Raw genomic sequence first — 15,206 nt, forward strand, 5'->3', positions numbered from 1 at the left:
TATTTATTTATTTCTTTGGTACAGGGTCTCGCTATGTAACTTGGACTCACTGTCTCAGTCTCCCCAGTGCTGGGATTACAGGTGTGCACCACCACACCTGGTTTCTGGGGCCGCCCAGTATGCCTGGGGTTCCAAGGCTGGCATGGTATGTGGTGCCAGGGAGCGAACCTGGGTCCCTGTGCTTGCCAGGCAGGTGCCCAGACCGCTGAGCTATCTTCCCCGCACAATCTTTCTTTCTTTCTTTCTAGAAGATCATTCTGTTTATACTTTTGTATTCTACTTCCTTTAAAAGCCCACTCAGGTTTACTAGCCATCAACTAATCATTTTTAGGAAGAGTTTTGTTGTGATGTTCTTTAAAGGAGGTGAAGGTGTCCTTATTAAACTTCCTCCCATAGCTCCGTTCATTCTCTTCTCTCCTTTCATATTTTAAAGAATCACCATCTAATAAAATGTACCAAGGCATTGTTATTGCTGAGTGATGTTAATTAGGGTAATATCAGTATACTTTTAAACAGGATCTTAAGTCTAAAACATGTGAGTCCAAAAATGAGGTCTATTTCTACCTGCAGAGTGATTTAATTGTTGGATCAAAGATTTATACAAGATGACTACATATACAATGGTACGAAAAAGAATAGTGTTGAGGGGCTTGCTAATAATTTATTGTAAAGCACATCAAAAGTTAAATTGAACTAGTATCACCATCCTGCTTGCATTTTTTACTGTGTGTCATTGGGAATATGCCAAAATTGTTTTCTGTCTTTTGTACACATATATGTGCACATGCATACACAGATGCGTGTACACACACACTTTGGCGATGGGCTTAAATATTACATGAAAACTATAGTGAGCCTTAAAATAACATGACATTTAATAACTTAGTGAACTTCTTTGGAAGGAGTCCATTTCACAGATATTATATAACTATAACTATAACTATATATGTGTGTGTGTGTGTGAGAGAAAGTACATGGTTTCTAATCTTAAAGAAAGGTGAGATAAAAATCTATGTTAGAGGTATGCGTGAGGGGGTAACAAGCAAAAAGGAGGAGGTGAGGAGATAGTTCTATTTTGAGATGTAGGGATGCTTGAAAAAGTTCATTAGAGCAGATGATTGTATAGTCTGAGCTTGAGCTTCCTTTGTAGCCTAGGCTGGTCTCAAATTCACAATGATCCTCTTGCTTCAGCCTCATGAATCTGGGATTACAGTGCCACCATCCCCAGCTCACTTCTCCTCTCCTCTCCTCTCCTCTTCTTTTTCTCTTTTCTCTATTTTAAAAAATTATTTATTTATTTCTTTGGTACAGGGTCTCGCTATGCAACTTGGACTCGCTGTCTCAAGTATAGGTATAGTCTGGGACATGATGGTGGGCAGATGCTCAGTCCAGCCAGAAGCATTGTCACTTATGCCATAAAGGAACTGAGAAATTATGGTGTTGCATATACCTATGCTTGGAAAATGTGAAGGATGTGTATAGAGGAGTGTGGAGGAGATGATACTAGAGAAGTAGGCTGTGGAAGTTGGACTTTATCCAGAATATTCTGTGTGTGTGTGTGTGTGTGTGTGTGTGTTGCTGGACATCAAATCCAGGGCCTAGAACATGTTAGATAAGTACAGCACTCTGCCACTGAGCTATATCCCCAGTCCTGTTAAATGGATTTATTTATTTATTTTTTTAGTACAGGGTTTCACACTGTGCAGTTCAGACTTGTAGCGATCCTCCTGTCTCTGCCTCCCCAAAGGTGGGACTACAGGTGTGCACCACCATGCCCAGTTTCCGTGACTGGCACAGCATGCCCAGGGTTTTGGGACTGGCATGGCATGTTGTACTGGGGATTGAACCTGGGTCCTTGTGCTTGCCAGGCAGGCACTTAGACTGCTGAGCTATCTCCTCAACACCTCAACTATATTTTTAATTGTGTAATTAAATTAATGAAAGCAGGACAGAGAGGTGGAACAAAATGTGCCTTTTCCCATTCAGTATGATGTTAGCTGTGAGTTGTCATGGATGGCCTAGTATTGTGTAGAGGTATATTTCATCTGTTCCTCATTTGTTAAGAGTTCTGTCATAAAGGGATGCTGAATTTGTCAAATGTTTTTCATTTCTATTGAAATGATCTTTTTTTAGTCTTTTATTCTGCTGATAAGATGCTTCATATTTATTGATTTGTGTATGTTGAACCATCCATGTATCCCTGGGACAAATCCCTCATGATCATGATCAGTGATCTTTTTAATCTGCTGCTGTTCTCAGTTCAATGTTATTTTATTGAAAATGTTTACATGTGTGGTACAAGAAATGCTACATTGAGCTTTTCAAGTTGAAAAGCAGGGCACTAATGAGTAACATGAAAGCATTTGAAAGTGTAAAACTTACTGGCAAATGTAAGATAATGTGATCTATTATTCAACTATAACGAAATAGAAACTATGAGCCAGCTAATAATGAGTAAGGAAATTGAATTAGTAATAAAAAGCCTACCATCAAAGAAAAGCCCCAGAGCTAGTGGCTTGTCTGCTGAATTTTGTCGCAGTTAAATAAAAGCTAATACCAGTTCTTCCCAAATTATTCAGAGAAACTAAAGAGAAGGAAATACTTCCAAATTCATTCTTTAAGGCCAGCATTACCTTGATACCAATAGTAGATAAGGATATAGCAAAATAAAAATTAAAAAAAAAAAGAAAAAACTGCATGTACATATCGCTGACCAACAGAGATGTTTCTCAAGTTTTTGCCTGGAAATATCTTTATCTCAGTTCTGAGTGATGACTTTGTTGGACAAAGTATTTTTGATTGTCAGTTTTTTCTGGGAACACAGTAATCCCTCGTTACTTAGCAATTTGACTTTCACAGTGAGCAGTTTGACTCACTGTTGTGTGAACTTTCAAAAAATATTAATCTAAATTATTTATCATAGATTTTTGTTGTATTGTGGGATTTTGTGGCAGTGTATAGTACTATATACATATTTATATGCATAGTATTTATAGTTTTGATGATTTTTACCTAAAAATTTTAAAATATATAAAATGTATTAAAAATATTAATTCTAACATTGAAATAAATTATACTGTTTACAGAATTTATTTCTTTAGTGAATGAATACATGCTGAACCATAAAGTATATGTATGTTGTTAAAATTACATAGGTTTGACTTTAGAAAATGGTTATGAGCATTAGAAGTGTTTTAGTACATATATATACTAAAATAAATACAGTATCGCTACTTCACTGATTTTCACTTACTGTGGGAATGTAACCTCCACAATAAGTGAGGGACCACTGCACATCATTCTACTCTCTGTCTGACCTGAGAACTTTATATAAGGAGAAGTTTGTTGCTAGGTTTATTGTAACTCTTTTATATATAATTTGGTTCTTTTGTTCCTTTCAAGTTCTTTTTGTCTTTGGACTTTGACAGTTGGATTACAGTATGTTATATAGTAGTCTTATTTGGGTAGAATCTAATTGGAGACTTTTGATTTTCTTGTATATTTATATCTTTCTCTCGTTTTGGAAAGTTTTCTGATAGGATTTCTTCTAACAAAATGTTTAATTATCTACTCTTGAACTCCAGTCATTTGTGCATTTGTTCTTTTGAAATCCCATAAATCCTGAAAGTTTTCTTCATTTATTTTTTACCTCCTTTGGCTATGTATTTTCAAATAATCTGCTTCTGCTTTACAGATTATTTTGTTTTTTTTTTTAAATTTTATTTATTTATTTATTTATTTTATTAGAGAGAGAGAGAGAGAGAGAGAGAGAGAGGTGTGTGTGTGTGGCCAGCTCAGCCCACCAGGGGGCGGGGCTGGCTGGCATGTGGTGCTGGGGGATTGAACCGTGGTCCCTGATGCTTTGCTAAGCTTGTTCTAAGTAGGTGCTTTAGACCACTGAGCCATCTCTCCAGCCCCTACAGATTATTTTGGTTGGTTCATCTGTTTGTTTTTGTGGTACCAGGGATTGAACTCAGGACTTTGCACTTGCCAGGCAAGCGCTTATTCTGCTGAGCTATCAGACAGCCCCTGGTCTGTCTGTATATTGATGCAGTGTTGCTTTTTTTTTTTTAAGGCTAATCTTGAACTAGCAGCATTCTTCTTGCCTCAGACTCCAGAGTGCTAGGATTACAGCCATGGGCCATCATGCCTGGTCTGCCTTTAATAACAACAACAGCATATTTTCAGCTCCAAGATGTGTTTGATTTTTTAAAAAAATAATTCAATCTCTTATTAAATTTCTGGGATACATCTCTGAGTCTTTAAAGTTTGACAGAACTTTCTTAAAACCATTAGCTTGAATTTTTTTCAGGCAATTAATCATTTCTGTTTTATTGTTAGAGCCAGTCACTGGAACCTTTTCTGCATTTGGTGATGTGGTATTTCCCTGATTATTCTTGATTTTTGTGGTTGTTCCTCTATCCCTGTATGTTGAAGAAGTAGGTATGTATTCCAGTCTTTTCAGCCTGACTAATGTCCTTCAACAGCAAACAGCTCTGAAGTTGCAGAACCACTAAAGCTGGTGCAGTCTTGAAAGTGTCCTAAGCCCAGGCATGCCATGACTGGTGAAGGCAGGACTAATAATCCCTGGACTAGAATTGTATGGCTATTGAGGCCAATCCAGAGTGGGAGGTGGGAAGGGTTGGGGTTAGGAGTGGCAACCTAAAGCCCATGGCTACTTGGATATGCCAGTTGCTGAGGTTTGTATGAGCTCAAGCCCTTTGCACTAATTGGTGATATAGACTAGAGTGCAAATCCATTTCCCAGGGGCTGTGTGCTTCACTTGGTGCCAGGGGGTCAAGAGGCCCATCCATGGGAACCAGTGTGGAATCAGACAGTGAGTCTGTCTGGTGCTAGATTTTTACTATGGCAGGCCCAGTATTGGGGTTCAAGACAGAGTCCCAAGCTTACTTTTTCCTCCTTCCCCCAAGCAGTTGATACCTCTTTCTGTGCTGTGATGTCCAGGATTGAAGGAACAGTGACATAGAGTGAAAGTGTTCTTCGATCCCTTTTCAGTGCATCTTTTATTGTTTTTATGCTATAACTAGATACTGTGATCTCTCATTTGGTTTCTTTAGCTCTTGTAAAAGTAATTTAATGTAATGGATAGTTGTTCAAATTGATGTTTTTTCAGGGTATGATGGCTGGAGAGTCTTCACTCCCTCTTGGGAACCCTTATGGATTATGGAACCAGGCAGGGAGTGTAAATTTGGATTCTGTGCCAATTTTTACATGGCTCCGCTGTGAAGTTTGATTTTCATAGGTACCTCCCTCTTCTCATGTAGTGTCATCAGGGCAGATGATAGCTATCTTGCTCCTCAATGAGTGTGTGAGTGGAGCTCTTTTTCACATTCCTTTCATGTACTGAGCAGCCCTTTTTAAGAACTTGTCTCAAAATAGCAATATTACTACTGGCTTTTTCCTGGGCATCTGTCTGTAGACAACTGCAAACTGCTTTGATGTCAGCTGGAGCTTGTATCCCTGGCTTTAAATTTTTTCCTTTTGTGAACCTAGGAATTTTCTTTTCTCCTTCTTGAATTTATTTATTGTAATTTTTCATATTAAGCTGGCATTTCATTAATATCTTTCTGTCTGTCTGTCTCTCTTTCTCATTGTTTTGAGCCAGGGTTGTGACTTAGGCTGGCCTGAACTCACTATGTAGTCCAGGCTGGCCTCAAACTCACAGCAATTCTCCTGCCTCAGCCTCCTGAATGCTGGGATTATAGGCATGCACCCCCACAACTGGCTGTATTATTTTCTTTTTGAAAATTTTATTTACTTATTTATTTTTAAATTAAAAAAATCTTTTATTATTTGGTTTAGGGTCCTACACTATGCAGCTCAGACTTGTAGTGATCTTCTTGTCTCAGCCTCCCCAGCGCTGAGATTACAGGTGTGTGCCTCCATGCCTAGTGTCAGTGGCAGGCAAAGCATGCAGTACCAGGGGTCCAACACAGATCCTTGCACTTGTCAGGCAGGTGCTTAGGCTGCCGAGCTATCTCCCCAGCTCCTATTTATCTTTAAAAAGGTTGATGCATGCACACAATCTGAAGTTAGAAGGATATAAAGAATATATGTATCTCCTTTGTACAATCCACCTGCCCCAGTTTCCCTTCACAGATATAATTATCAGTTTATGTATTCTTCACAAAGTTGACTGTACACTAATTCTTAAACAGAAGTTTATTTTTTTACGTTTTATTTTAAAGAGAATAAAAAAATAGGTAAGACATTAGAAGCAATACACAGTTAAAGAAAACTCAAGATGATAGGAAACTTCCACATAGTGTTTATGCTTTAATTTTATAGCCAGTTACCACTATTTTTCTGTGCTATGTAGTAATTATATTTTCTTCTGCTCCGAGAGATTTTAAGTTAGAGCTTACACTAATTATGCCACTTACATGTTTATTATATATGTGAATAAATTGTTTTAACTTTGTTTGGTTCAGAAACCCCTCAAAATGTGACTAAATAGTATACACTAATGACAAAACAGTATAACCTATTGATTACAATATTTTAAGTTATGTGAAATAATAAAATAATGGAAATCTTGCTCTAATTTCTGGGATGTAGTAGAAATGATGCTTTAAGATACCAGGAGTGTAATTGAAACACTTGTGGATATCCTTAAAAATAACCAGTGTGTGCTGTTATTTTCATATGTGCAAATTGCCCAAAGTAAGGATGTCTGTTGCTAATAATGGTCTTCTTTTTGAGGTTTTAGCCACAGTTTGTATCATTGATGACCTTGCTGTAGCTTGGTGATGTTCAGTAACATGGAAAGAAGAAATGGAAGACTATGACCTGATATGTTCTCTTCCTTAGATCAACCTCTCCACTTCTCCTACACCTGCACAGTTAATAAGCCGTTCCCAAGCTTCCAGTTCTACCAGTGGCAGTATTACCCAACAGACTATGTTACTAGGGAGTACTTCTCCTACTCTAACGGCAAGCCAAGCTCAAATGTATCTCCGAGCCCAAATGGTAAGATAAGAGCTTTTCAGTGTCTAAGGATGTAAGAGATCAAATATTTCTTTATTCGGTGCAGTGATACATTTTTAATACTTAAGAAATGGTTAGCATTTTTTTGTGTGTGTATACTCAGCTCTTGTACATTTATCAGTATAATGAAAAATTCTACTTTGATTTAGTAGATGTTCTTAGTAAATAGTAATTATTAGTATTTGGAAACTAATAAAAATTCTGTAATGTAAAAGAATTATTTTTAATATTAAATTTTAATTTCAAAGCCTTGTTTTTCAAGTAGGTTAGGTTATACCACCCTATTCTCTCAGCTACTTGGTAGCTTGAAGCAGGAAGTTCTCAAATTCATACCCAACCTAGAAAACTTAATGAGACCTTGTCTCAAAATAAAAATAATAAAAAGATGCTGGGGATGTAGCTCAGTGGTAGAGCACTTGCCTGACATAGTTGAGGGCTGGGTTCCATTCCCAGTGCTGTCAGTTCAGACTCACCCCCCCCTTATACTTTAACATCTCTGAAGTTGAGATATATTTTACAATTGATTTATGGTATAGTTATAATAGACATCTTAGATTTGACAAAATAGTGAGAAATGTTAAAAACCTAGTTATTAGCTATTAGAATATATATCCCAAGACTATGTCATAATATCTCGATTGGAGTTCTTATAATTTAATGCATAATTCTTAGCTTTGATTTCCCATTTTGTATTCTATTGTGTTTTTATACACATTTTGATTTTTTAAGTACATGAATATTGATTTGGTTATTTATTTGAGTACCTACTGTTTTTCCAATGTAAAGGAATGTAGAAATTAGATGACTTTCATATATCAAGATATGTAAAGACTTTAGGAAAGTCTACTATGCATTCATTGTTGTCCAGTCTTGAATATGTATCTGGATCTTCAGTTCTTCATATAAACTTGGGGAGATTCCTATTTAAAACAGGGAAGCATAATTATAAGACTTGCCCCTTATGCACAGATGATTCAATAACTATTAACATCTGTCTGTCCCCCCCATGACATGTTCTATACAAAAAATGTGCTTTAAGGTAATAACCAGTTGAAGGGGGTGCTATTTGCCATTTTTAACCCCTAAAATTTGTAACTTTATATGGTTCAGTGCTTTCAAGCTGTTTGTATTGAGATTTACTATTTTGTAAAAGCTGTCCTTTGTTGTTGAATTCTGTAAAATATTGAACTGGTTTTAATGATATCTTGTACTAACGTTTAAAAGCTCCCTTAGTATTTTAATTTATGCAATAATAAGAACCAAATAGTTCTTGAAGTATTTTTAGAATATATCTTTTTTGAAACTACTGTCAGAGTGTACTAAGTAAATAGGATAATCTGTGGATTCTGCTGCTTTAGAATTTAATGATGTTTAATATTAAAAATTTGAAAAGATATAAGTAAATAGAATGTTTTTCCTTTCCTTAAAATGATGCTCTTATGTTGTCCTATTTTAACATTGTAACATTTGCATCTAGACTATTTCCGAAGTTTTAAAATTAGGACAACCTAATTAGTTTTGTCCTGTAGTAAGTTTGAAGCTGAAAGAAACATTGTAACTTATCATGCAGTGTATTTAACCTTACATTGAAGATGACTAAAGAGACTTTTTATTTTTCTGTTTTTCTCTGAAATTTAGTTTGTGTCCCAAAATAGAGGCTGTAATTTTCTATTTTTAACTTTTTATTTTAGGAATACTGATACAGTAGTTTGAGCTAGGACAAATTTAATACCTTTTTTTTTTTGGGACAAAATTTGGCATGAAGATTTCATATCACCAAAATATATTTTCTTCCTTAAGGATTGATTTATTTTTCTACTCATAGAATCATGAGATGTTTCAGAACTGTGTATGATTTTTTTGAGTTTTTATCAGAAACTTCTCTTTGTCATGTAAAATGTTTTTACTTAGGATGCAGTGCTCAGCTGCCTTGTCCTTCCGTCACAAATTTCAGTCTCTTGCTTGCTATACATTGTGTGTGGGACATGTTCTTTTGTCTTAGGGTTTTTTTTTTCTTTTTTTTTCTTTCTTTTTTTTTTTTTTTTGGTTTTCTGTCTGTACAGCTGATTTTCACCCCCGCTACCACTGTGGCTGCTGTACAGTCTGACATTCCTGTTGTCTCGTCGCCATCATCATCTTCCTGTCAGTCTGCAGCTACTCAGGTGAGCTTGTCTGGCTTCAGTGTGGTACCTGAGGTCTGGGTCTTCAGATTAAAGATACGTGTTACATTTGCATTTCAGCTACTGATGGCTCCAGAGCTCTTTTCATGCATTTCAGATTAAAATTTTGTCAAATATAGTAAAAACTTCAAGAAAATATTTTTGCTTTATAGAATTATGATACAGTTAAATACAGATATTTAGATTATTTGACATCCGTATGAAGACATGTAAACAAATGTTAAGGTTAATGAAGGTTTTGCTAATGGCATTGTATTTTTTATTTTCTTTTATTTTAGGGAAGGATCTACAGGGTGTTCAGGGTCTCACTATTAGATCAGACTCATAGTGATCCACCTATTTACAGCCTCCCAAGAGCTGGGATTTTGTGTGCTACCATGCCCAGTCTCAATTACTGTCTCAGCACTCCCCAGGGGTAGGGCCAGTATGGCAGGTCTGAGGATCAAACCCCCAGCTCCTGCACTTGCTTGCAGGCACTTTAATCTGCTGAGCTATTTGGCCAGCCCCTGGCATTGTATTTTAGTTTTATTTTAGAACAGATTTCTCTCAATATGTGAGATGTATCCTTTATTGTGGATCGTTTTGCAAATAGTTGGTAATAAATAAGTCAGGGTGGATGGTGGACTTTAAGTTTAAGATGAATTAAATTGGGCAAAACATTTTTTTGAAGGAGAGCATAATTTTTATTTTTTAATATATTTGGTTGTTAAAAGGTCTCATTATACAGCTCGAACTCATAGTGATCCTCTTGTTTTCTGCCTCCCTAATGCTGGGATTACAGGCATACACTACTATGCCTGGAGTCTGTGGCCAGCTTAGTCTGTCCTGGGGATGGGGCTGGTGTAACATGTGGTTCTGGAGATCAAACCGCAGTCCCTGTGCTTGCCTAAGCTTGCCTAAGCAGGTGCTTTAGTCCACTGAGCTATTTTGCTGGCCCCACGAGAGTGTAATTTTGACTTACAAATTTGGGCCAATTTTACGTTTTAAAAATTAAGTACAGTACATTTTTACTTTTAAAATAAACCTGGGGGCCAGAGAGATGGCTCAGTGGAATAAGTGCTTCTCTGGCAAGCACAGGGACCTGAGTTCGATCCCTGGTTCTGCAAAAAAATAAAAAAAATAAAACAAAAACAAAAACAACCCAAAACCTGAAATGTTTTGAGCACCAACAGGAATGCACAAGTCAAAAATTTCACATTTGGCTGGGGAGATAGCTCAGTAGAATAAGCGCTTGCCTGGCAAGTGCAGGGTCCTGAGTTCAATCCCCGGTACCACAAAATAAATAAATAAATAAATAAACAAACAAACAAACAAACAAACAAAATAAACCTGAACTTTCTCCTCATGCTATTCATATATATAAATTAGAAGTAAAATGTGGATCTAAACATAAAAGCAAAATTATTAAGCTTCTGGAAGAAAACAGGAATATATCTTTGCAACTCTCGGGTAGGCAAGACTTTCTTAGGACACAGAAAAGCATTTACCCGTACAAGAGAATAATGATAAATTGGATCTTATCAGAATTAAAAACTAGGCTTTAAAAGGCATCATTATGGTCAGGGAGACAGCTTAGCAACATAAGCACCTGCCTGGCATATGCAGGGTCCTGAGTTCAATCCCCAGTACCATTAAAAAAAAAAAAAGCTAAAAGATCATTATAAACTGAATAAGCAAGCCACAGGAAAAATATTCACAATACATATATCTGACCAAAAAAAACTTATATCCAGGATATATGAAGTATGATTATAATAATATCATAAGCAACCCATTTAAAGATGGGGAAAATTTTTGAAGAGACACTAGACAAATAATATGAAAAAGGCCAATAAACACCTGAAAGAATGCTCAACAAACACCATAAATCTTTACAGAAATGCAAATCAGTGAACCAGGAGTGGTGGCACATACCTACAATCTCAGCCCTAAAGGCTGAGGCTGGAGGAATACAGGAATTTAAGGGTACCCTGGGCTATATTGTGAGTTCAAGGTCAGCCTGAATTAGTTTGACCCTGTCTCAAATGAAAAAAAGAGAGGAGAGGGAAGGCAGGCAGGCAAGGAGTCAGGGAGGCAGGCAGGCAGACAAATCAAAACTATAGTGAGCATCACCATACACTAGGATGGCTGAATTGCAGAAGACTGGTAATGGCACATGTTTGTAAGAATGTGGGGCATTGGTTATGAGAGTACAAAATAGTACAATTAGAAAACAGTCTTACTGTTCCTTAGAAAGTTAAATATACACTGAACATGTGACCTAGCAACTCTACTGCTGAACTTTTACCTTGAAGGATATCAAAGTGTACCAGTACGTAAAGCCTCATATACAAATATTCATAGCAGCTCAGTTCAGAATAGCTGCATTGTTATGGCTTGTGTCTAGATGTCCTTCCAAAACCTTACGTAATCATTGGTGAGCTTTTTCAGAGGTGGCTGGATCTAGAGTGTGTGATTGATTATTGGTGCAGTGCTAGAATTAAGGGTGCAAGGATCAAGGCTAGAGTGCTATTCACCCTAAGGGTTGGTAGTTTGAACACAATGTAAGGGAAAGAAAAGAGGCTTGCTGTTAGTTTCTTGTAGTTTGTGTCTTGTTGCCTTCTGGCTGCCATGAGCTTCTTTCTCCTCTGTGATGTCCATCTGTGAAACTACCCTACCTTGGAGCCAGTTATGAATTGAAGCCTCTACCAACTCTGAGCCAAAATAAACCTTTCCTTCTTTAACTTTGGTTGTCAGGTATTTTGTCTCAGGAATAAGAAAAGTAACTAAGACACCACATTGGAAATAACCAAAGGTCTTTTATATGCTGAATGGATAAACAAATTGGTATATTCAGAAATAGAAAGGAGTAAGCTATGGAGTATCTCAGAAACATTACATTTAGCAAAAGAAGCTAGGTTTGTATCTTCTGTAATTCCATTCATCTGAGATTCTAGAATAGACAAAACTATTATAGATTACTATGTACACAAAGGAGGCCAAGGGTAGTGGAGATTGGGGAGATTGGGAAGGAGCATAAGTAAGCTTTCTGGGTGATGAAAATGTTTTACATCTTGATTACAAAGGTTATGTGTATAATATTGTATATATATTTGTAGAACTGATTTGTTCATTTATTGCATTATACCTCAATAAATTTGATAGAAATGATTTAGATTAAATTTGAAAACAAATAGGCTATTGTATATAGTATTACTGTATACAATTTTGTTATTTTTCCATACCTTTAGAAATTGAACTAGACTGCATCTAGAAATTGATGTATATTAGGCATCGATAACCTCTTATTTTTCACTTAATATATCAAGCATATGGTAAAAAGTGAGAAATAAGATAGTAATAAGATGGTGATGAGTTAAATTTAGGTTTCTCCTAACCTGCTCTGTGACCTTTCTGCAATTCCTTGACAGTCTTATAATTAGCACTCACTAAATGTTAACTGTTTTTATTATTATCCTACTTAACCCTCAGTTTTTTTACCTCATGCAAAATGTCAAGTCAGAAAGTTTCCATAATTAGATCATGTGAAAAGCTTAGGCAAAATGAAAGTTGGATATAAGAGTACCATAATGTTATTTTAGAAAAGATGAATTTTGTTTCCTCAAATGTGAGACTGTGTCAAGGAAATTGAAATGTGATCTCTTATCAGGTAAATTAACTTTGTGATATACTTTGGCAGCATAGTTTACATAGTTGGAATTAGTTAATTAATTTATTTTGACACAGAGTCCCACTAAGTAGTGCAGGCTGGCCTTGAACTTGCTTATATAGCCCAGGCTGGCCTAGAACTCACAGTGATCCTCCTACCTCTGCCTCCTGAGTTCTGGGATTACAAATATGCACCACCATTCCTAGCTGGAATTTATTTCAGTTGTCAATATTTAAACTAAGGTGATCACAGAAATAGCCATATTCTAAAATTTAGATATTCATATAAATAATATATATCACATATATTGTATATACATACATATTTTTTCAGAATCTCAGAAAGCAACAGGAAAATAAGAAAAGAATTATTTAGTGTTCATTGTGTCAAGTCTTTATATGAATGTGCTATTAGGTATTTGAAGGAATGCTTTCAATTTTTTAGATTATTTACCTTTTGGATATTATGTAGTCTGAAGCTCACTTGTGGCAAGTGTTAAATTCTGTATTGTGTATCTCTTGGGAGATTTTAATGTATCTCTACTTAGATAATTGTTGACTTTTTTTGGATTAATGTGAATAGATTTTAATGTTAGCCAAAAAACCCCACCCCCCAAAAAAAACATAAATAGAATTAGGTACCTCCAAAAACACCCATGTAATATATATTTTAAAAGTAGATAATAGGAGAATGCCACAGACTTAATATTTGCAGCACAGAAATAAATGTAGGAGGCAAGAGCTTACTAACCAGAATATCAGTCTTTGCAATTGTGAAGCAAGCTGGACATTGTGCTAAGCCAATATGACCCAAATTCAGTGGAATAATCCTTCTGGGAGTGGGGCACTCCCTTCCTTCCTTCCTTCCTTCCTTCCTTCCTTCCTTCCTTCCTTCCTTCCTTCCTTCCTTCCTTTTTTTAATATATTTAGTGCATGATCTACAGGGTCTCACTACATACACTTGTAGTGATCCTTCTGTTTTCAGCTTCCTAAGCACTGGGATTACAGGCCTGCGCCAACATGCCCAGTCTCAATGGCTATCTCAGTGTGGCTTATGGGCGGGGCTGGCGGGGCTTGTGGTGCCAGAGTTCAAATCCTGGCTCCTGCACTCTTCCTAACCAAGGACTTTGTGAATATTTCCTGGGAAGAAGAGTGGGATTTTATTGGAGCTCAAAGGATGGATTATACTTAAGGAGACAGCTTTGAGGAAGAACAGCATTGAGTTAATAGATTGAGCAGGGGCTCCAAATGAAGAAAGTGCAAGGAATGTTTAGAGGATTGTAAAAATAGTTTTGGCAAGAGTGAAAATTGTGGAGCTGGAGGAATAGGAAGTGTAGTACAAAACAGTGATCTTGGTTAATGAAGGGCTTCAAGTAGCAATCTGAGGAATGTCTTGATGCATTTTATTTTACATTAAACTTTAATAATGTTATTGTTGGTCATTTATGTTAATATTGTTGTAAAATACTTTAGAAAAATCAAGTATTTTTGATAATGCTCCACATAGTTTCACTTAGAAAGTCTTGCAGGAGCTTAGAGTAGAAATGATTAAAACTTTGACTTGTCTGACCTGAACATTTAAAGTACCTGGAAGTCCACACTGGCCCTACCCCTGGGGCACACAGAGCCTTTGACTGAGTCCAGGTGTGGTGGCGCATACCTATGATCCCAGCACTGGGGAGGCTGAAAACAGGAGGATCACTACCAGTTCAAGCTGCATAGTGAGACCCTGCACAAAAAAACAAAAAGTACCTGGAAGTGACTAAATACCTGTGGTACTTAGAGAGAATATAGCTTTGGAGCATCAGTTAATGATATAGCTATAGACACAGAATATACACAAATGGAGAAATATTTATAAAGCAGCTTTTATATCATTTAGTTTGTCCCTTTGGGATCTGTTTTACTTCATCTTCCTTCCCAGGGCCAGTGTTAGCTCTACAAGTATTTGATACATTTACTCCATATAGAGAAAAAATTAGGCAGAAATTTTTGGTCTTACTGTTCAGAAATATTTTAAATCTCAGATGAAAGTAATTGGGATACTCTGTGGCCCCATTCATTTGCAGTGGTTTACAGTATCCCCAATTATAGACAGCCATGCACAAATCCATTTCAAGACCATTTGTATTTTTTTCAGTTAATGAAAACTAGTTCTCAAAGGCAATATATTCAATGATAACCAAATTTAGATTTTAAAAGTTTTCTAAAAATGCCTTTCATGAGTATTACAGTGGAACAAGTGATTTGATGAATTAATTTTTGTATAAGATTAGTGTTCCCTTGCAACCTCTATAGTTAAAGCTAGTCACTTTTAATTCAGTATGTTGCTGGGTAACTTTTCTCATCTTCGTAATCCATTTATGATTC

General features: G+C 36.3%; 1 protein-coding gene across 9 annotated transcripts in view; it reads left to right on the forward strand.

Annotated features, from left to right (window-relative positions):
* Phc3 (polyhomeotic homolog 3) overlaps positions 1-15,206 on the forward strand; it is a 76,657-nt gene that overhangs the window by 19,625 nt on the left and 41,826 nt on the right. For all 9 annotated transcript variants that reach the window (XM_023717772.1, XM_023717773.1, XM_023717777.1 and 6 more), the window contains 2 exons: positions 6,832-6,990; positions 9,072-9,170. In XM_023717772.1, coding sequence (XP_023573540.1) covers positions 6,832-6,990; positions 9,072-9,170 — 258 coding nt within the window. The remainder of the gene's footprint in view (positions 1-6,831; positions 6,991-9,071; positions 9,171-15,206) is intronic.

This window comes from Octodon degus, unplaced genomic scaffold (genome assembly GCF_000260255.1).
Source record: "Octodon degus isolate 3935 unplaced genomic scaffold, OctDeg1.0 scaffold00055, whole genome shotgun sequence".
Lineage (NCBI taxonomy): Eukaryota > Metazoa > Chordata > Mammalia > Rodentia > Octodontidae > Octodon > Octodon degus.